Source organism: Lissotriton vulgaris, chromosome 4_1 (genome assembly GCF_964263255.1).
Source record: "Lissotriton vulgaris chromosome 4_1, aLisVul1.2, whole genome shotgun sequence".
In the NCBI taxonomy this organism is placed as follows: domain Eukaryota; kingdom Metazoa; phylum Chordata; class Amphibia; order Caudata; family Salamandridae; genus Lissotriton; species Lissotriton vulgaris.
In genome coordinates, this window is record NC_141691.1 from 959,262,156 (window position 1) to 959,284,629 (window position 22,474).

General features: G+C 47.2%; 1 protein-coding gene across 1 annotated transcript in view; it reads right to left on the reverse strand.

The window, feature by feature from the left end:
* Positions 1–22,474, reverse strand: part of VPS4B (vacuolar protein sorting 4 homolog B) — a 516,916-nt gene that overhangs the window by 13,158 nt on the left and 481,284 nt on the right. Inside the window, exon 10 of the mRNA XM_086965223.1 lies at positions 11,468–11,687. Coding sequence (XP_086821349.1) covers positions 11,468–11,687 — 220 coding nt within the window. The remainder of the gene's footprint in view (positions 1–11,467; positions 11,688–22,474) is intronic.

The window sequence follows — 22,474 nt, forward strand, 5'->3', positions numbered from 1 at the left end:
TTGAGGTCCATGTGTCTGAGCTGACGCAGAATCAGTAAATCTTGTCTCAAGAGAAACTTTCCATGAGAATGTACATACATTTCCAGTAGCATTAAAAACCACAGCTTTCACACCCAGGTTGCTGCCACCAGAATGAGGGTCATTGATTATTGCCCCATTTCCCTCACAACATAAGGGATCAGAGGCAGTGGAGGAAACTCTTATGCAAATATCCCTGATTAATTTACCCGTAGTGCATGGCCCATGGACTGTGTGTGGATATTTGAAGGCAATGTTTTGGCGTTTTTTTGTTTTGCGCAATGACAAACACATCAGTAGTGGAAGTGCTCCATCTCTGAAAGTATGCCTGGAGAACTTGGGGTTTTGTCTCCCATTCATGGACTTGTTGATGCATCTAGCTTAACTTGTTCACAAAATCTTCCACTCTTGACAGGTGCTATTCTAGGAGCCGAATAGGATTATGAATGGCCCAATGCCAAATCTTTGAGCCCAGTACTGACAGTTGGAATTTCTTTTTTTTCTCCACTGCTTCTCGATGTACTACATAGCCCTCATGTTGTAAATCTTTAGGAGGACTGTTTTAACACTTATTGGGTCAGAGAGCCAATATGACTTCTAGGAGTTCCAAGTAACTGATGTGAAAACCTTGTTCCTGCCTCCAGGTACCCTGTACAGTCATATGGTTGAAAAGTGCTCCTCGGCTCATGAAATACTTGTAAAAACCATTGTATTAATGGATTATGCTTGAGAGTCCTGAAAAGGCCTGCCCAACAACAAATGTTTGTTGTTCCAGCATAGAAGAGTCTCCGAGTCCTGGGCTGCACCAACAGTGGATCTTATCAATGACCCTCTGCCTGGAACCATTGCCTCACTATCCACTCTTGCAGTGGGTTCATGAGTACTCATGTGTGGCACTCTGACTATGTAGAAGCCATCATCCCCAAAACTTTAATCAACAGCCACACTGTAAGAGGACATATTCACTAAAAAGAGGAAGAAGCCATTAGCCTCACAGTTTGGCTACGCTTTTCCTGTGACATAATTTAACACTGCCCCAAGAAAGGCTAGGATGAAAACAAGTTACTTACCTGTAGCTTTGGTTCCCCAGTATTGGTAACTTTCATAGATTCCCATGCTTTTGTATCATTCCCCGTCGTTGGAATGGAAGCCTTGGTAAATAAAAAATACCATAGCAGTAAGTACAAAAGAGAAAACTAGGCCTAGGCCTCATCTCAATTTGTAGCTTATCCACCCTTTTTTTGTAAAAGAGACCAAAAATTCTGCAACAACCAATCAGAATAGCCTCACCCCATAGAACCCTCCTGAGAGAGCCTCAGAGCCTCAGATTTTCGTAGCCGTTGTGTAACAGCAACTATCTCAGTAAAAAAAAGGCTGAGCTTTCCCAGGGGAGGAGGGTGGGCGCATGGGAATCTATGAAAGTTACCAATACTGGGGAACCAAAGTTACAGGTAAGTAACTTGTTTTCTTGCCTCCGTATTGGAACTTTCATAGATTGACATGCTTTTGTATCAGAGTAGCCAGCAGTAAGTCATAAAAGCACATTTTGTTACATGAATATCCTTACATGTCAACATAGTTATCCTCATAGGAAACAAATCATAAAAATGTTACCACAGAGAAGAATACAAAAATCGATACAAAATGTGCAATACAGGAAGGAGGGATTGTAGGGAAAGCTCACCTCTCATTGAAAAAGATTTCTCAGGACTGCTTGACCCACCACTGCATCGTCCAAGAATCGTCCAAGAATCCAAGCAGTAGTGCTTCGTGAAGGTGTGGATACTGCTCCACGTAGCTGCTCTACAGATGTCCTTGATAGGGACTCCTGAGAATAGAGCCACTGATGAAGCAACAGATCTCGTTGAATGAGCACAAACTCGTCTTTAAAGCGGTTTGCCCGCTTCCTGATGACAATATTGAATTGTATTAGAGATCCAACGGGAAATACTGTGATTTGAAAGTGAAAATCCCTTCCGCAGGGCACTATAAGAGACAAAAAGATGAGAAGACTTCCTGAATGGTTTTGTTCGTTCCAGATACAATTTCAGACACCTCTGAACATCTAAAGAATGCAAAGACCTCTCCTCTGGTGTAGTAGGTCGTGGGAAAAAAGATTTCAAAATCACAGGCTCATTGAAATGGAATTCGGATGGGACCTTCGGGATGAATTTTGGATTTGTCCTTAGAATCAGAACATCCTTTTTGAACTGTAGAAAGGGTTCCACAATCGTGAGCGCTTGGAGCTCACTAATCCTCCTGGCCGATGTTAAGGCTAATAGGAGAGCCAGTTTCCATGATACAAATTTCAGATCTGCTCTGTGAATGGGCTCAAACGGGGAGCTCTCATCAGATGAGCCAAAACCAAATTAAGCTGCCAGACTGGTGGTGGAGGCCGGACTGGAGGAAAAACTCTGAACAGGCCCTTCAGGAATTGTTTAATAATCCTAGCAGGCCAAAGTAAAGGACCTGAGGACGTCCGCCTGAATCTAGAGATGGCTGCTAGATGTACCTTGACAGAAGAATGAGCCAAATCTGACTTAGCCAGAGAAAGAATATATGGCAAAAGCTGATGCGGAGCGGAGGTGTATGGATGAATATTCTGCCTCTGACACCAGAGACAGAATCTCTTCCATTTCGCCTGGTAAGTCTTATTTGTACTCGGAACTCGGGCTTGAAACAGAATATCCTTACACTCTTCTGTGAGGTTCAAATCCTGGAATTCTCCGTACTCATGAGCCACGCTGTCAATTGGAGTGACCTCGGATCTGGATGGAGCACTTGACCCTGAGACATTGTCAACAGAGATGGAAGAGGCTGCAGGTGAATTGGTTGCTCTTGAGAAAGCAGGAGGAGTTCCGTGTACCAGAACTGTCGGGCCACGCTAGTGCAATTAAAATCATCTTGCAAGGTTCCGCTTTGAGATTCCGGATCAGCCTCAGAATTAATGGAATTGGAGGAAAGGCGTAGACAAATGCGCCGTACCAAGCTATCAAAAGCGCATTCCCCAAGGTCCCCAGTTGGTGATCCCTGCTTGCGTAGAACCGGCATTTAGTGTTTTTTTATGGAGTTGCAAACAGGTCTATGGTCGGGGTTCCCCAAACTGAAAAGACCTCCTCGAGAATGGTCTGGTCTAATTCCCACTCGTGACTGATCGATCTTTGGCGACTCAATGCATCCGCTATTAAATTGAGCGAACCTGCGAGGTGCTCTGCCGTAAGAGCAATGTTGTGGAGAATCGCCCAGTTCCAAATTTCCTGAGCTTCTTTTGAAAGAGCCCGGGATCATGTTCCGCCCTGTTTGTTTATATAGTGCATGGCCGTTGTGTTGTCCGTGCGAACTAGCACTGTGCGATTCTGAATCCTCGGAAGAAAGGCCTGTAGGGCCAAGCGAATAGCCCTGAGTTCCAATAGATTGATGTGGAACTTGCGTTGATCCCGATGCCAATGACCGCTCACCTTCAACTCTTGTAGTACCGCTCCCCAGCCTTCTAGTGAGGCGTCCGTGGTTCGAACCATGGGGGATGGGGGAAGCGTGAAGTTTAAACCTTTTGAGATGTTGTCTTTTACCAACCACCAGCTGCTTGCTTTTTTCATTGATGTCACCGTGATTTTGTCGTCGAACGAGCCTTCCGCCTGGTACCATTGCCTGTCCAGTTGCTCTTGTAGTGGACGCATTCGAAGCCTGCAGTGCGGAATCAATGGTATGCAGGATGATATCGATCCAAGCAGGGACTTGTAGAGACGGACCGACAGCGGCTTCCTCTTTTGCAAGAGACGAGCTGACAGAATAAGTTTGTTCTGACGTTCCTCCGATGGAAAGGCCTTGCAGCGATTTGTGTCCAGGATAGAGCCTAGAAACTTTGCTGACCTGGATGGAAGAAGGATCGATTTCTCCTCGTTGAGTTGAAGGCCCAGTTGGTTGAAAAGTTGAATGCAGCTTGTGACCGCCCTGGAAGCCGCCTTGAATGATGGAGCTTTTATCAGCCAATCATCTAGGTAGGGAAAGACCTCTAGAGATTGTTTTCTGAGAAACGCCGCCACCGGAGCCAGTACTTTTGTACATATCCTTGGTGCGGACCCGAGACCAAAAGGAAGCAATTTGAACTGAAAGTGGCTCTTGCCTACTGAGAAGCGTAGGTATTGCCTGTGAGCTGGGTAGATCGGCACATGGAAGTATGCATCTTCTAAATCTAGAGTCACCATTTAGTCTCCTGGATTCAGTAGACGTAGAATATCCTGAAGGGTGACCATCCTGAAAGATAGCTTTATGAGTTAGGTGTTGAGCTCCCTTAGATCTAATAATGGACGCCACTTTTCCTTTGTGTTGCGAACCAGGAAGAACCTGGAATAAAAACTCTTCCCCTCGGGGAGTGAGGTAAAGGTTCTATTGCCCCCTTGATGAAAAGTTGTTGGGCTTCGAGACGTTAAAGTCCTAGATGTTTCGACTAGTTGTCGCCTGGAGCTCTGGTAGGAAGAAGCTGTTGAAACTCCAAAGTGTGGCCACCCTGAATGATATTCAGAACCCACTGGTCTGATGTAATGACCTTCCAGCTGCGTAGACAATGAGAAATCCTGCCCACCACTGATGTTATCGGGGGTAGGAACATTAGAAAGAGCTATGAAGCCGCTATTGTCGCTTAGAATGGTCTCTCCCTTGACGCCCTCTTGATGGCTGATGAGAGAAAGACGCTGACTGACCTTGGCGTTGTGAGTATTGTGGCTTGTAAGATTGTGAGGACTGCGAGTACGAAGAGTAGCGCTGTTGATTGCCACCTCTGTAAGAGGAAAAACCTCTCCCTCTCGCACCTCTGAAAGGAACTTTGCGGTAATTCAATGTCCCCAAGGACCTTGCCGTGTCCTTCTTGATGCCTTGAAGGGCATCATCTACATGCTTCCCAAAAAGCATCTCTTCGTCGTAAGGTAAGTCCAAGATCTTATTTTGAACTTCCTGGCGAAACCAGGTTGCCCGTAGCCAGCCCTGACGTCTTAACACTGCTGAACTCGCCAATACACAGAAAGCAGTTGTTGCTATGTGCATAGCACAATCTATCATCTCTGAAGAGGAATGCTCCCCTTCCACCAATATCTTCCTGGCTTCCTCCTTCGCTCCATCCGGACGTTGGTCCACAAACGGGGATAAATCGCACCACATCTGGCGATCTGCCCAAGATAACAAGAGCATTGGCAGCTCGAACCAGGAGGCTGGCCATAGTAGAAAACCTTTTTCCCCACATTGTCCAGACGTCTCCCTTCCTTGTCTGTAGGTGTTTTAAGTGGTGTCGAAGGATTTTTGGACTTGCTTTGCACCGCCTGGGAAATAACTGAGTCCGGCTTCGGCTGACCAGTCAGGCAAGCGGGACTGCCTTCTGGAGCTTTATATTTCTTCTCCAGCCGGGGAAGAACAGGGATGACTGTTGCAGGATTCTGCATCACTTTAGTACCTTCCGACCATACATGTTCAATTATGGGTATTGAACGAATGGACTTTCTGTAAGGTTCCTTGAAGTCGTAAAGGAAACAGTCTGATTGCAATGTCGTAATAGGAAGGCCAAATCTCTTGGACGCTCTCTCCATAAGATTATGGAAACCTCCAATGTCAGCTGGAGGGGAGGTTGCAGTATCCGGCACTGGTGAATCCGGGTCATGAGGAGGATCAACCTGATGATCTCCATTAGATGAGACATCATCGTCCTGAACAGTCACAACCTCCTGATAGCTCTCTCTGGGTTCTGATTCCGAAACTCGCGAAACCAGAGGCATCACTGCCACTGCAGGAGTAGTAGGAATGGATGGAGAAGGAGGACGCTCTTGCTGTTCCGCAGTTTGCGACGGAAACCTCTTTTTGTAGTCTTGTAACATCAATTGTAAGTCCGTTATAAGAGAGGACGGCATTGCTACCATATCCTGAAGTGATTTTTGTGGAGGCCTTTCTTGCTGAACAAACTGGCGCTCTTCAGTATAACACTCATCAGAATCCGAATCATGATATTTTACCTGTAGTTCGGACGGGCTATAAGCATCTCCATAAGGACCATCCTCATCGTCATCAGACTCCTCATCAAGAAGCAAAGTGGGAGGCAAAAGTGTTACACGCCGAGGAGATGTCATCTCTGGGGTAATTTGTTGCCTTTTTATAGATATGCGGACCCTTTGAATCGTCGACTACGTAGTCGACGTAAACGTCGCGAAATCGTCGTCGATGGAACTGTCGACGGAGAGATGGATCTCGTCGACGGAGGATTGATCGTCGACGAGCGTTATCATCATCATGGCTGCCGTCGTTGACGTTGTCCTCGTCGCAGCCGTCGATACTAACTTCGTCGTCATTATCGTCGACGTCGAAAATGTAGACACCATCGTCGATGAGCAGGAAACAGGTACCTTAAACGTCGACGAAGATATCATTGCCGCCGCCATCGACGAAGCTGCCGTCGACGGTCCCGTCGACAAAGCTGTACCTGAACACAAGTCTTTTTTGGAGGTTGTGTTCGACGTACCAGCTGTTTGTCGTCGACGGACGTGGTTTCTTGTCCGATCTTCCTTTCTGAGGGACAACAGAAGGTTTCTTGGATCCCTTCTCCTTCTCAGATGGTGTAGAAATAACAAACACTTTTCTTCACCTTCTTAGCTGTCTGTCTCCTCAGTCTGTCAAAGCCTCTCCTTTACACCTCGGTGAGGAAATTTTATGGGACTAGCCCTTTCAGATCTATCGGAGGTCTTTTGTAAGGCTTTCACAGGGGGCTCAATAGATGTTGAAGGGGAAGACCTACCCCTCTTCTTAGATCTTCTGGAGGACGCAACTGAGGAAGAATCCTCACTGTCAGATGATATAACCTCCTTAAGAGACTTTATTTTCTGCAGCCAAGTCAACAAGCGGCCCTCCCCGTCTCTCAAGGTCTTTGTAGAGAATGTTCTGCAGATTTTACAATCTGTGGCTTTGTGGTCCGGGTACAAGCAGTAGACACAGTCCTCATGCTTGTCTTCCACAAACAGCCTCTTCTTAGAACAGGTAGCACAAGCTGTAAATAACGCCTTCTTCTCCTTGTCAGACATATTAACCCATTGCCTGTGGTCGGAATTCCGCTCCTGTGCGGCACATCACAATCGCGGGCGTGACGGCTCCCGGCCGTCATCAGCACACGAGCACTGTGTGCCATGACGGACGGGAGCCATCACCAGCATGCAAGGGGTTAAAGTTGAAGAAATGGAAAAAAGAATCCAATCTGAAGAGAAATCTGAGCAGAGCTTAGTGGAGACTCCCTAGCACAACGTGCGGTCGAAAATCTGAGGCTCTTTCAGGAGGGTTCTATGGGGTGAGGCTTGGTTGTTGCAGAATTTTTGGTCTCTTTTACAAAAAGAGGTGGATAAGCTACAAAATGACATGAGGCCTAGGCCTAGTTTTCTCTTTTGTACTTACTGCTATGGTATTTTTTATTTACTGAGGCTCCCATCCCGACGACGGGGAATGATACAAAAGCATGGGAATCTATGAAAGCTCCAATTCTGGGGCAACTGCTGCGACACAAGATGCAATTCTTTTGTCATTGACTGTGCAACAAAGAATACCACATAGAGTGTGCGAGGCACTGCTCTTGGCTGCCGCTGTTCATCAGGTAGTCGTCTAAGTAAGGAAAGAAATGAATGGTGTTTCTAAGCAAGTGTGCTGCTACCACGGTTAGACATCTGGTAAATACCCTAGGTGCTGTAGTGGCCCCAAAGGGTAAAACTTTGAGTTGGAAGTGTTGTCCGGTTATCTCAAAGTGCAAGTAGTGGTAATTCGCCGGATGAATAGAGACATGGAAGTATGCATCCCAGGTATATGATTACCTTGTGGAGGAATGGAATGACATCCTATAGGTTGGTTGTGTGAAAGTGCCTGTGATCAGATGCAGCAGGTTAGAGGCCCAAAGTTTGGGACAAGCCTCAAAGTTGTCTTTTTCAGGATCGGGAAGTGCAGGGATTGGACTTGGCACATTGGTGAGGAAGCACCAGTTCAATGGCACCTTTGGTGAGGAGTGCTTGTTCTTCTTGTAACTGTTATAGATGGACTTGACGCATTACACGACGGCTAGGTTGTAGGTTTACTGGTATGGTGTGAAACTCCAGACAGTATAACTTCTGTATCACAGAGGGCACCCATTTGTCAGAGTTTATTTCGTCCCACTTTGGAAGAAATAACCTCAATCAATCTACGACAGGTATTGTGATTGGGGAGATTGACTGACAAGTCACTGGTTGAATGTAGAGGTGCACTGCTGAAGCCACATCGACCACTGCTTCAGTAGCAACCAACTCTCCCAAAAGAATTGGGTCTGTGTGTGTCCTAAAATGAATTGTTCTGGCGATCTCCCTGCCTTTAGGTAGAAGCAGATGATTTACGACCTCCTCTTCGCTGTTTATAAAAAGCAGACCTAGATGTTTGGGTCTATAGTGCACCCGTGGCCTTGGAGGTCTCTATCTTCTGTTGAATTGTTTCCGATTGTTAACCTGAGGGTCGAACAGATGCGCTCTATCAAATGGAACACTAATGAGGTGTTGTTGGACCTCCAGTCTAAAGTCCAAGACTCTTAGCCCCGCCCGGAGATTCAGCAAGATGCTGGTATTGATCTGCTTGGAAGTGGTGTCAGGGGAGTCTAGGGCACATAGAGTGTTTGTGTTGGAAGATGGCTTTCCCTTCCATGACCAGCTTCTACCCTCTCTAGCGGTATGTTTTAAAAAGGTGGCTCCCAAACTCCTCCATCTCCCGCCAGTGATGCAAATCCTGGAGAAGCCTCCACTATTGCCTGAGCTGAGAGAAAGGAGAATTAGGTGGCCCCTCATGTCAACCAGTCATCTGGTGAAGCCTTGTACTGCTTCTCAACCAGTGGGTCAACAATCCAAAAACTGATTGGGTCCTTCAAGCTCTCGATACTGCAATGAACCAGTCTCTTTTTTAGCAAGGGCGAGTAATGGACAGTCCTCTAGATTTTAGAGAGTTACAACCAAAAGGTTTTAATTCGCCCTCTGAATTTCAGCATGGTATGCGGGGATGGTACCGGGGGGGGCTGGGGGGGGTATGGAGTTTGTTTTGAAGCCTTGACAGAATAGGGCTCTAGGTCAGGATGGTCCCAAGGGTGAAAATTGTTATCCTCCCAAGGGTCACACTTATCCCTAGATGGAACTGTGTTATGGTACGAATAACAATGATCCTAAGGGCTTTCTTGGACTGAGTCAGCGTGGTGAGAGGGGTGTAGAACTGGGGTGACTGGGGAGGTACAGTTGGCGTGAGAGGCCTAGGGCCATGTAGTTCAGGTGTCAGAACGGTGGCCTCGACCCTAACCCGTCTTAGAGATCACAAAGGACTGGATCTCCTCTGATATTCACTCCTCAAAAGTAAGCTTTATCCTCTTGGCTATATGAGATGAATGGGCCTTATCCTGCAGGAGCAGCCAAGCTAAGACTTTCCCTATGAAGAGGTTGCTGCCTAATGTACGACTCCTCAGGAAGCTTTAGGGTAAATGGGGTCTCAGTAGAGTCTAATTTCGGCTTCGAGAAATTTTTGGATCATGCTAATAGGGTGGGTTTCAGAGTCAGCTTCTAGACAGATATCTCCGAGGTTTATGGTCAAGTCCGCATTGTTGGTAGTGAAATTTGGTGCCCTTTTACCGGAGGCTAAGGGCGTCTCTCAGGCTAGAGAGGTCTTGGAGGTTGGAGTCATACCCAAAGGTTGGGGTTTGACACCGGACTCACTCAGGAGAGATGTTCTGACTCAATGTGAGGATGCTCATAAGTCCAAACCCCTTAGGGATTAATGCACAGTAAACCTTGTAGTTTGGGGGCTATTATGGTAAGTGTTATTTATTTATGTGGAGAAGTGTGGCTCAATGGTTAGAGCGGCAGACCCTGATGCAGAGGTCTAGCCCGGGACCAGGGTTCAATTCCCCGCCTCGGCGGGTCTTGGGCTCAAAATTCCACGGACCTGATAATTCTCGCCTCGGTGCCGATTCTAATCATAGAGTCCCACTCTGCAACTCTGGGCAATAGCTTGCTTAATCTCCACAACGGCCCCCACAACGCTAAGGATGCCTGGCCTTCACCCTGGGGGTGCCCAGGAGTGGACGCCTCACAGGGAAAGCCAGGACGGGTTCCACAGCGGTATTCGTACAAGCGCCTTGAGACCCTTGCGGGTGAGTAGTGCGCTATACAAGTATCAATTTACAATTACAATTTATTTATTTTCAACATTTCTAAAGCGCACTGTTACCAGACGTGTCCTGGCGCTGGTTGACCACTCCAAAGACTAGCCGCAAAGCTTATTGCCTAAATAACCATGTTTTCAAGACCTTCCGAAAGGACATCAAGTCTGGTATCTGTCTGAGGTCCGCTGGCAAGGCGTTCCAAGCCTTTGCTGCTCCCAAGGAGAAGCTTCTGCCTCCCCATCGGGCTTTCTTAATTCTTGGGATCACTATCAGCTCCTGGTCGGTTGATCTCAGTGATCTTGCAGGCTTGTACCACTGAAAGTACTGGGTCATACACTGCGGAACCAGCCCCTTAAGTGCCTTGAAGACTAAGCATAATGCTTTGAATGCAATCCGCTTGCGCACAGGCAGCCAGTGTAATTTCACCAGCTCATGGGTGTCCTCAGGATTGTGCTCCGGTGCATAGGGGGGTTCCACCTTCTCCCCTTCCAAAGTGTAAGAGGACAAAGCATCCATAATTTGGTATTCCTGTGCCATCTGAGTACCTGATGGTCCAAGCTCTTCTTGTTCTGCGCCCATGAAATCCTTGGGCCCAAACTGGTCCTGCGTCTCTGGCGAGTGTAGATGTGGTATCTTGTGGTGCCACCCAAATTGTTTGCATCATTAACACTTTAACGCCTTACATGCCAAGCAGGCCAACCTCTCCATGCTCTGGAGACATGCAAATGCTACGCTGGTCAGACCAGAGACATTTTGAGTTACATTTAGGAGAGAATTGGAAGGGTATTTTTTCTATAACTCCCTCCTCTAACAATCACCGTCAATATGACCAGTGTCTCCTCGAGACATCTCCATCGATGTAGAGTACTGCACGGTCTTTGATCCGGATGAGTAGCACAGAAGTTCATGGAGAAGATGCAGTCGGTCCTTGAACTGGAACATTCGAACCAGAAGGTGGAAAAAACAATCTGAGATGATGTCTTTATCCTGATGTATTGTGGCTATTACAGGCATTGTAAGGTATTTATTGACTGAAAACATTTACCCCACCTCCCAAAAAAAACAACTTGCAAACGTCTGCTTCCAAAAGTAAACGATGGATTATTCAGAGCACATGTATCTAAAGCAACACATGCTACAATCACGTTGTTTTTGGAGGATACTGAAGAATAAGTTGGATTATTTAGTAGGATTCAAAAACATCTAAATAAAGAAAATGTTTAGAGTTACATTCCCTCCATAGTTAATTAAAACTTAAAGATACCTTACCTTTTTAAAGTGAGTAGCTGACTGAACTTTCCTTACTGGCTGCATCAGAGCATCGCGTACAATAATGCTTATGTCTGCACCAGAATAGCCTTCTGTTAGCTGACCTAGAGTTTGATAGTCCGGTTCTTGCAAGGAGTTTGGTGTTGATCCAAGGTGAAGTTTGAACATAGCAGCACGAGCATGTGCTTCAGGCAAGGGGATGTAAATACGCTTCTCAAACCTTTAAAAGATAACAATGCAACCTTTAGAAGACACTTTTTTCACCTCATTTCATTCAAGAAATTCAAAAATGTTGCTTTTATTTTAATAACTGTACCACTTATGTTTTCCGAAATGATAAAAAATTATTGTAATTGCACGAAGAAAAGCAGGAATTGAGTTCTGTAAAAATGTTTTACTTACCTTTGGTAATGAATATGCTACTTACCAGTATGCATCTGTTCTTGGCATGTAGGGCTGCTAACATTCATATCTTAGCATTAGATCGCCGCCTAGTGTTGGGTCCGGATGATCGCACATTGTTGTCCTGGAAGAGTCTTCGAAGTATCCTGAGATAGGTGGCTCCTCCCCTGGACTACAGTGCGCATGGGCATCGGCTCCATCCCCAGATTGTTTTTCGCCATTGTGGCAGAGGATGGAGTGAAAAGTGTAAAGGATGTCCATGCTAATGATTGAATACAATAGTATATCTGCAGCTGCGACAGGCACCGGGGAGGAGGGTGGGCGATATGAATGTTAGCAGCCCTACATGCCAAGAACAGATGCATACTGGTAAGTAGCATATTCAGTTCAAGGCATGTGGGCTGCTAAATTCATATCTTAGCATAGAATACATAGCAGTCCCTCCATCAGCGGCGGTTGCCCGTGCCAGCTGCAGAAACCTGAAAAAGTGTCTTGAGAACAGCCTGTCCTACAGCCGCTTGCTGTTTGGAATGTACATCAACACAGTAGTGTTTTGTAAAGGTATGTGGTGTAATCCACGTGGCTGCTCTGCAAATGTCCTCTAGAGGAATGTTTCCTAGGAAAGCCATGGATGCCCCCAATTTGCGTGTGGAGTGCGCCTTTGGGGGTATTGTTAAAGTGCGTTTTGCTTTTTGATAACAGATTTGAATGCACTTAACAATCCATCTGGCTATTCCTGCTTTGGAAATCGGGTTGCCTTTGTGTTGTGGTGAGAAGGCAACAAAAAGTTGTTTTGTTTTCCTAAAGTGTTGTGTCCTGTCTATGTAGTACATCAATGCCCTCCGTACGTCTAACGTATGGAGCATTCTTTCCGCCACTGTTTGTGGGTTCTGGAAGAATGCCGGCAAATCGATAGTTTGGTTGAGATGAAAATGTGACACCACCTTTGGAAGGAATTTGGGGTTAGTACGTAGCACTACCCTATTTGGATGAATCTGAATGAATGGCTCTTGGATTGTGAGCGCTTGTAGCTCACTAACACGCCTTAGTGACGTAATAGCAATTAGGAAAGCAACTTTCCACGTTAGGAATTGCAGTTCACACGAGTGCAGTGGCTCAAATGGTGGTCCCATCAGTCTGGTGAGGACCACATTGAGGTTCCACACCGGAGCTGGCGGTGTTCTTGGGGGAATGACTCGTTTCAGACCTTCAAGAAACGCTTTAATGGCAGGCACCCTGAAGACCGAGAAATGCTGCCTGTTTTGAAGGTAAGCTGCGATGGCGGATAGATGTATCCGAATAGAAGTGAACGCTAGTTTGCACTTATAAAGGTGTAACAGATAGCAAATGATGTTAGGGATAGATGCATCCAGCGGGTTTATGTCATTGTCTGCACAGTAAATGACAAAACGCTTCCATTTTGCGGCGTAGCATGCCCTGGTTGACGGCTTCCTCGCCTCCTTGATGATGTTCATGCATTCAGGAGGTAGGTTGAGGTATCCAAACTCTAAGACTTCAGGAGCCAGATCGCTAGGTTGAGCTGTTGCGGATCTGGATGCTGAATTTCTCCATGGTTCTGCGTCAGAAGTCTGGGCGTGAGGCGCAGTCTTTGATGCGGTACCACTGAGAGTTCGAGGAACGTGGTGTACCAGGCCTGGCGCGCCCACGTTGGAGCAACTAGGATGAGTGTCATCGAGTGTTGCCTTAGTTTTCTCGCCACCAGTGGTATCAGAGGTGTCGGGGGGAAAAGCGTACGCAAATTTGCCTGACCAGTTCATCCATATCGCATTGCCCTGCGATTGCGGGTGTGGGAACCTGGCGGCGAAGCTTTGGCATTTTGCGTTCTCCCTTGTGGCGAACAGGTCTATGTCTGGACGACCCCACCTTTGGAAGTACGGCTGGAGTACTGATGGATGTATCTCCCACTCGTGCATTTGATGGCTGTATCTGCTGAGCAGATCCGCCATCTGATTGTCCTTCCCTGGGAGGTGTTCTGCCATGAGGAAGATGTTCCTCTGAATGGCCCACTTCCACATGCTCTGAGCCAGGTGAGACAGCTGCGGTGAGTGGGTGCCCCCCTGCTTTTGGATGTAGTACATCGCGGTCATGTTGTCCGTCCGGACCAACACCACTTTGTTGCACAGATGTACAATGAAGGACTTGAGCGCCATGAAGATCGCCATCAGTTCTAGATAGTTGATGTGCATCTTCTGTTGCTGCGTCGTCCATAGTCCCTGCACCGTGTAAGTGAGCAGATGAGCTCCCCATCCCTGGAGAGATGCGTCCGTTGTCAGGATAACCTGTGGCACTGGCTCCTGGAACAGTCGGCCCTTGCAAAGGTTGTGTGGAGTCCACCAATGCAGAGAGTTGTATGCCCGACTGGTAACCAACACTAGGTCTGTCAATTGTCCCTGAGCCTGTGTCCACTTATTTGCTAAGCACTCCTGGAGCGGGCGCATATGCAACCGTGCGTGAGGGACTATGAAGATGCAGGAGGCCATCATGCCTATCAACTGCATGAACACTCTTGCTGGAAGTGAGTGTCTCGGTCTGAACTTCTGGATTAGAGACTGCATGCTGTCTATCCTGACCTGGTTTGGTTGCGCTTTGGCCGTCAGGGTATTGATTGTCGCACCCAGAAACTGCCGGACATGTGCCGGCTGAAGGTGTGACTTTGGGTAATTCAACGAGAAACCCAGGTCGTGAAGGAGGTGAATGGTAGTCGACATGTCCGCGGCGCACTGTTGTTCCGACCTGGCTTGAACGAGCCAGTCGTCGAGGTAGGGGTAGACATGGATGTTCTGCCTCCTGAGGTGCGCTGCTACTGTCGCCGGGCACTTGGTAAATACCCTTGGGGCTGTTGTGACTCCGAAGGGTAGGACTTTGAACTGATAATGCGTGCCTTGGATAGTGAACCTGAGGTACTTTCTGTGGGACGGGTGTAGTGGAATGTGGAAATAAGCATCCTTGAGGTCTAAGGTTGCTAAGAAGTCTCCTTTGTTTAACATTGGAAGAATCTGTTGCAGTGTAAGCATATGGAAATGCTCTGACAGTATATACAGATTGAGGGGACGGAGATCCAGAATTGGTCTGAGAGATCCGTCCTTCTTTGGAATGAGGAAGTACAGGGAATATACCCCTGTGCCTTCCTCCCCCACTGGCACAAGCTCGATTGCTCCTTTTTGCAGCATCACCACCACTTCCTGCTGCAATAAGTGCAAGTGCTCTGCGGACACAGGTCTTTGCCTTGGTGGAATGTTGGGTGGAGTGGATTTTAACTCTAGACAATAACCGTACTGGATAAGTTGTCGCACCCACCTGTCTGTGGTGATGTTGATCCAGACGGGCAGGAACTGCTGTAGTCTCCCCCCGACAGGTGTTAAGTGGTCGGGGGGCAGTGACAGAGAGTCACTGGTTGCTTGGGGCAGAGGAGCGTGAATTGTTGGTCCCTCTGCCGCGTCCTTTGTTACTGTTTCCCCTGTAGCCCCTCTTGTTCTGTTTGGGGTACGAGGATTGTGCTCCACCTCTAGGGAACTGTGACTGCTGACCCATCTGTCCTCTGGTGACTCCACGGGCACCTGAGCGACGAAAACTATTACCACGAAACTGCTGTGATTGTAGGGCCCCCATAGATTTAGCAGTTTCGGTGTCTTTTTTAATTTTTTCTAGGGTGGTGTCAACATCTGGACCAAACAGTCTATCAGGATTGACTGGTTGATTAAGTATGGTTGTTTGAATGTCAGGTTTAAACCCCGATATGCGTAGCCACGCCTGTCTCAGCATGACACTGGTGTTAATGGCCCTAGCGGCTGTGTCCGCGGCATCAAGTGCACACTTTATGGCCGCGTTGGAGATCAGTTGTCCTTCCTGTATAATCATTTTGGTGCCCTCTTGAAACTGCGGAGGCAGGTGTTGCACAATTTGCTCTAGTGTGTCGTAATGTGATCTATCATAACGTGCCAGTAGTGCCTGTGTATTTGCAATACGCCAGAAATTGGCAGCTTGCGCAGCCACTCTTTTGCCTCCTGCCTCTAGCACTTTGGACTCCTTATCCGGGGGAGGAGCTTCACCCGTTGTTTGGGAGTTGGCCCTTTTACGGGCATTTGCGACCACAAGGGAGTCAAGCGGCAACTGTCCCCGAATGTATGCAGGGTCTGCAGGCGCTGGTCTGTACTTTTTTTCAATACGTGGGTTGACCACCCTCGCCCTGGTAGGCTCTTTAAAGATGTCCGCAGCATGCTTGAGGACCCCTTTGAGCATAGGCAGTGTCTTTACAGTTCTTTCCGAAACTGAAAAAGTGTCGAATAGAAAGTCTTCTTCAACTGGGTCAGCATGCATGTCCACATCATGATTAGCAGCTGCCCTCTCAATGAGTGCATGGAAACCTGCAGAATCCTCTGTTGGGGATGCACGTGTACTGAAAGTCTGTGGGTCTTGTCCCACATTTTGGGTGCCTTGGTCCCCAATGTCATCATATGAATCCGGCTGTGCATCTGGTTCATTGACCGGGAAAGTGTATTGGTCACTTTCATCATAGCCCTCACTTTCAGAGTGGTCTGGAGACGGTGTTGGGCTCCTTCTTGGAGGGGGCTGGATAGGTTCCATGAGGCCTGAGGCGTCCTGTGGAAACTTTTTCTTCTTCAGGGGGATGACATAGGATTCCACCGGCTGTGAAGTGATCTTCCTTTTGTAAAGGGTTAATTTGCCCGTGTCTGCGTCTATGAAGCACTCCGAATCCTCTTCTGAGTCAAGTACTCGACCTGAAAATGCCCCTGCCGTAGAAGATTCCGACTTCTTTGGCGTCGATTTTGATGAAAAGGCCTTCGGCGCCACTTTTGGCGGCAGAAGGAAGAGGAGTTTACTTGCGGGCTTGACCGGGACGTCTGTCGCCTTCTGCGGCGATGGCGCCGGCGCCGACGGAGCAGAGGCCTTCTCCCTAATTCTTTGTAGTGAAGAAGCAATGAGAGATGCGTCGGTGACAGTGGCCTTTGGCACCGACGAGGTGGTCTTGCCTTCGGATCCGACGTTCTGTTGGTCTTTTGGAGGGTTGGACGATGATGCCACGTCCGCCGACCCCGAGTCCTTGGACCGATGCGCAGATGTCCCAGTCGGAGCCGGAGCTGTGTCGCTGGCTTTGGCGGGCTTTGCCGGCGCCGGCGCGCTTGTCTTGTGCGTGCCACCCTTTTTAGAGGATCTCTCCTCCGGCGCCGATTTCGACCCTGTGGAATCGCCAGATTTCTTCGACTTCTGTGGACCGGAGGTCGACGGAGTCGATGAGGCTGCAGGCTTATTCGTTTTTGTTGTTACGATCGCCATCTTAGGGACGCCTGAGTCCTTAAGTTTCGGTTTCGGTTTCGGGTCGGCCATTTTAGGTGTAGTCGATACCGTTGCTTTCAGTTTCGGTTTCGATACCCTCTGCGCAGCAAGTATGTCCGTGGCCGGGCCCGCAGGCGGGGCCGTGGCTTGCGCTACGGGGTCTTGGGTAAGGCCGACAGGCAATCCCGTGACCCGCTCTTTATGTCTGTAAACTTCGGGGCATAGCTCGTCCTCTGAGCTATCTTCCACGGCCCCATAAACCTCTTCGTCGTCCCCTACCTCGTCGACGTATTCAAGGCCTTGACCCACGACTCCGTCGTCGTCTTCCGGATCTGCCTCGACCTCCGTCTCGGGCGGGGAGATTTGAAGATGATGGCTCTGGTCCTCCTCTTCTTGGTCGTCGAAGATGTTTTCTGGATCCGGGGCCGCTTGTTTGGCCACAAGGCGCACCGCGTCGTGAGAGTCTTCTTTGACCTGAAACTCGCACAGGCCCTGCAGTTTCCTTCGTCATGGTCTGGCGAAAGGCATTTGTTACAGACCGGGTGCACGTCTATATGTGGGTATTTGGACCCACAGAGCGGACAGAGCTTAAACGGACTCCGCTCCATGTTGGAAACTCGGTGTCGAGTCGCGATGAGAAGGCCTCGATGTCCGAAGAGTGGAAAAAAACTCCGCTGATTCCGGCTCCGAGAGACGGAAGAACTCGAGACCGCACGCAAACAATACCGACGTAAAGAACACAAAGCCTTTTGGCCGTTTAAAGTTATGTTTTCTCGGTTCCGACGGAGAGACGTCGAGACCGCATCCGAACCCAATGGCGGAAAAAAACAATCTGGGTATGGAGCCGATGCCCATGCGCACTGTAGTCCAGGGGAGGAGCCACCTATCTCAGGATACTTCGAAGACTCTTCCAGGACAACAATGTGCGATCATCCGGACCCAACACTAGGCGGCGATCTAATGCTAAGATATGAATTTAGCAGCCCACATGCCTCGAACTAATCTTTCTGGTGGATACTATCTAACTGCAGATTACTCACCTTTTAATATCCCATGTGCCAGACTGAATTTGGAAACTTCCGATTTATTTCTCCGGTGTCAGTAGAGGGCACTGGCTCCATCTCTACAACAGAAGGAGTGTGGTGGTGGCAGAGTTAAAGCCAGGCAGCATCCACCCAGTGCCCAGAGGTCCGTTTTTAACCACGGTTCTCAAGGCAGGGAGGACAATCAAGTCTACATCACAAATAGGTGTAGTGCAACACACTAAACAGGCATCCTTTTACAGGGCCTAAGAATTTCCTTTAAAAAAGGGGGGCTGAAGTGGGATCAGTGATCAGTCTGCAGGCAGAGTATCAAACAGAAAGATTGTTAATCAAGGTAAGAACATTTCTTCTGATGGATACTTCATCTGCAGAATCCTCACCTCTGAATAGAAACCAAAGCAATGTTTCCTGTAGGGGAATCAAACTCAAGGAGGAGTGATTGGAGGTGAACCATCTGGTCTCCGAATTTCATGAGAAAATCTGGTCTGCATGGCAGTTTGTGATGTGGACATTCCAACCTGTAGAGACGGTCCGTAAATAATACGTGTCGTAGCCACTCCAGAGAAATCAAGATCATTCTTTCCCTCGAGTAAGACACTTTGATGAGAACTGATGGGATCAGAGGGATCGGAGGAAAGTTGTAGAGAAATTTGCCAGACCAGTAGATCAATAGGACATTCCCCAGTGTCCATGTTCGAAGAACCTCAAGGCGAAGCCTGGGTATTTTTTGTTTTATTCTGTGGTGAATAAGTCAATGTGCAGAGTGCTCTCATATTCTGAAAATGTTTTGCACAACATAGTCGTCAGTGCTTTATTTGTAAAATAATAAGTGCCTGGGCCATGGCCAGTAGGCCCTTGCAGCTTGCATCACCCTGGTCATCGCTGCCAAAACAGCCACCAACCATCTCTCTTGCCTGCAAGTGCAACTGTTCAGTTTATTCCAGGTACCCAAAGCAAAAGGAATGGTTGGGGAGGCAGGTATTAGTCATTTTAAATGTGTATTGAACAACCAGTGTCCTGCTCATCTCTAAATTAGATAAACAGCGTCACCAGGTGGCAGACTGTACTAAGCACAGTGTTGAGAATTAAATACCAGTGCTGAGCACTAGAAAAATATTAAGTGCCGGAGCAGAGCACCGGGAACTACCGCCTCAAATTAAGCTCGATTTGTTGTGAAGAATTCATTTGTGGTTTTCTGGAAGGACCCTTCTTAGGAAGCCTGCTTGAACATTTTGCGAGGTGGGTCTGAAGGAGAAATTAAAACAAGGTAATCCTGCAGCACTGAGATTGTGAAGTGACCATCACTCCTCACCTTCGAATTCATACAACATTTTCTTGTGAAGGTGTGGAGGGAAGCCAGATTTGCGGTTTTATAAAGTTCCACCATTAGTACACCTCTAGCCTAAGTCGCAGTGGAGGAATTTGCACTGGTGGAAAGGATACAGACTCTCAGTCCATTTTTTATTTATCAAAGTGTAGCAGATCTTGATACACAGTATATAATCAAGCAGGAAGTGTGGTTTAGGGTAAACAACAAGCTCATGGTCCTGGTGAGACAATCTGCTCAAGCCAAGCAGATTGCAGCTCGACTAGCACTCGGGGGGAGGGGGGAGTCGGATGATGCCTGATGATGCAAGGGGAAGTATCCGGTTCATCCTGGACCACTTCTGTAAAAAGGTCCCTGAGGAGTTCTAGCACATTAGGGGTCACTAGACCCCAAATGTTGAGTAAGTAGTGCCCCAAAAGGCAGCAGCATTTACTGAGTACAATACTAGGTGCCTGCTAAAAAAGTCTCCATTCCCACACCTTCCAGCTTTTTTGACTCCTTCAGAAGGGGAGTAGTGAAACCTCCTGGGTCAATTTAGTAGTGGAGAAGGGTTGGGCCACCACTCTCTAGAGAAAGATGAATGGATAAGAAGTCCAGGTCTCCAGAAGCTGGCCTGTAGCGTTGGGATTACGAGGATCATGTTTTTTTTTACTGCCTCAATAAGATCATTAAAGGGAAGATGGGGCTCCACAGAGGTGGATTTGACTATAGGATATTAGTTAAGTTGTTTGGCCTATATTCCACTGAAGGTAGGGGGTCGTTTCAACTCTTCTGCACTCCATGGAAAGAAGCTGTAACTGCAGATTCTGGACCAGGGACTGAGTCAATCTTAATGTCAGGTTACTTATTCAGTTCACTGACATTCTGAAGGGTCAGCAGATCAGAGGAGAGTAAAGGATCATTGTCATCTGTGTGCCTTGAACAGAGTTTGACCCACTGAGATTATGTTAAGTGTACAAATACTGCCTGTAGGGACCAGCTCCTTCTCACAGAAACTATTTCCTCTAAGGCTGTCAGCCTCTCTTCTACATCTCATTTTCTTCACAGGGTGTAAGAGTGGGACATGAAGAGTTGGGGGGGGGGGGGGTGAGGAGGGGATCCAGGGGTGTAGACAGCAGCAGTGGGGGCAGCTCTGACAAAGACTGCAGCCAGGTGACACTGGGAGGAATCTTTACAGCACCGTGAGGTGGATTCCCAAGTGGGTCCCATGGGGCAAACAAGCACACTAGAGTTGACTGTCACTCTCCTGAACAGGTCGAGCTGAGCCTGGAGGGGGAAGGCTGGATCTGGATCTGTATCCAGAACCATGAACCCTGGGTACACCTGTATCTGTATCACTCTGTGTTGGAGGCAGCAGCACCGGTCAGGTAGAGCCGAGGAAGCCGGAGGGCACACCACCAATAATTCCAGCTCTGGGTAGGAGAGCGGCACTGGCAATGTCTGAGTAGGTGACGTATCCGAGGATTTTGACCTTCTGGGTGAAAAGTGCTTATTCTTTTTTGTAAGGCATTCAAAAGATGGATTCAACGAGTCAAGCCACTGATAATTGTTCGGGTTCTCTTTCCAAACTATTGTTTTTCACCCCCAGTGCCTGACTTATGCAAATCAGTACTGGCCCTGCTCTTCATGGTAACCGCCCATTCCAAACTGCCAAGCAAGGTACCCACTGAAAAGTACCACAACCTTAGACCAATTTAGACCTTGTTATGTCTCATCAGTAAGGAACAGCCTGTGGCAGAGCGAGCAAGGAACCCACTTCTGGGCATACCTTAGTCACTTAGATTACTACACAATGCACACAAAGATGATGGGAGGAAAGTCTGCAATAGTCCAACCACTGGCAATTGCTCGGGGTAGCATTCCAAACACGTTTTTCACTCATTGAGCTACTCTAGACAAAGATGCTTTATGCAAATCACAACTGCCTCTGCTCCAAAATATAACATTCCCTATTTGTATGACATCTCCACTTTTTACTCAAAGACTTGGAAGACGGGAGGAACGAGAATATGAACCGGGTCTCGTTCTGGCTCAAACCCAAAACTCGATAATCTTCGACTCCCTACAGTCTGATAGACCATAAAGATCTTGCATTCCCTCTTTGATGATCTTGGGGTTTATTCAACAACCGACTATTTTGCATTTAGAATAAAATGCATAAAAGTACATAGAATAAAATTCATTTCGTACATCTAAGACCGTAAGAAATATTTTGAAAAATGTACTATGCAGATCAGGTATGATTGAACTAGGTAAAAATACGTTGTTTAAAAAACTAAATTATTTGATATAAGTAAATAATCAGATTCTCTCCAAACAAGTAGCATGGATTTGTTCTGGAACAAAAGTACCTATAATGCATTCTATTAGCCACCTTGAATAAAAAATTTCCATTTAAAAATGTATCGTAAAAGTAGATTTTAGCAAAAATTAGCTATAAAATTGATCAACTAGCGATCTTATTTAAAAAATAAATAAGAATCTTATAAATGCCATACATATTGTGCATAAACTCTTTCTGGTTAATCTTTGTACTAAATTCATCTAGCTTACTCCCTGTTTAAATTGTTACTAAATGTTGTACCCCTCCAGTTTTCAGTACTGCTAATAAATAAGAGGCAGTTACAAAGCATACGAAAGGGGTTTCAAGTTGTTGAAGCACCATAAAGCCTACTTAGTGCAACGCTAATTACATTTTCGCACCAATGGAATAATATACTTCTTCCTTTCTATTTCATAAAAAGAACAGAAGAATAATATTTGAAGGGTAGATTGTTTTGACTTCCATCACAAGGACAGAGGGAAGAGATGTCTCAATGATGGTCCTGTGGTTCATGCTGAGACAGAGGTCATAAAATGATGGGTAGTGCCGCGGGTCAAGGCAACAGTCATTGTTTGTGTCTGTGGTGGAAATTTGTC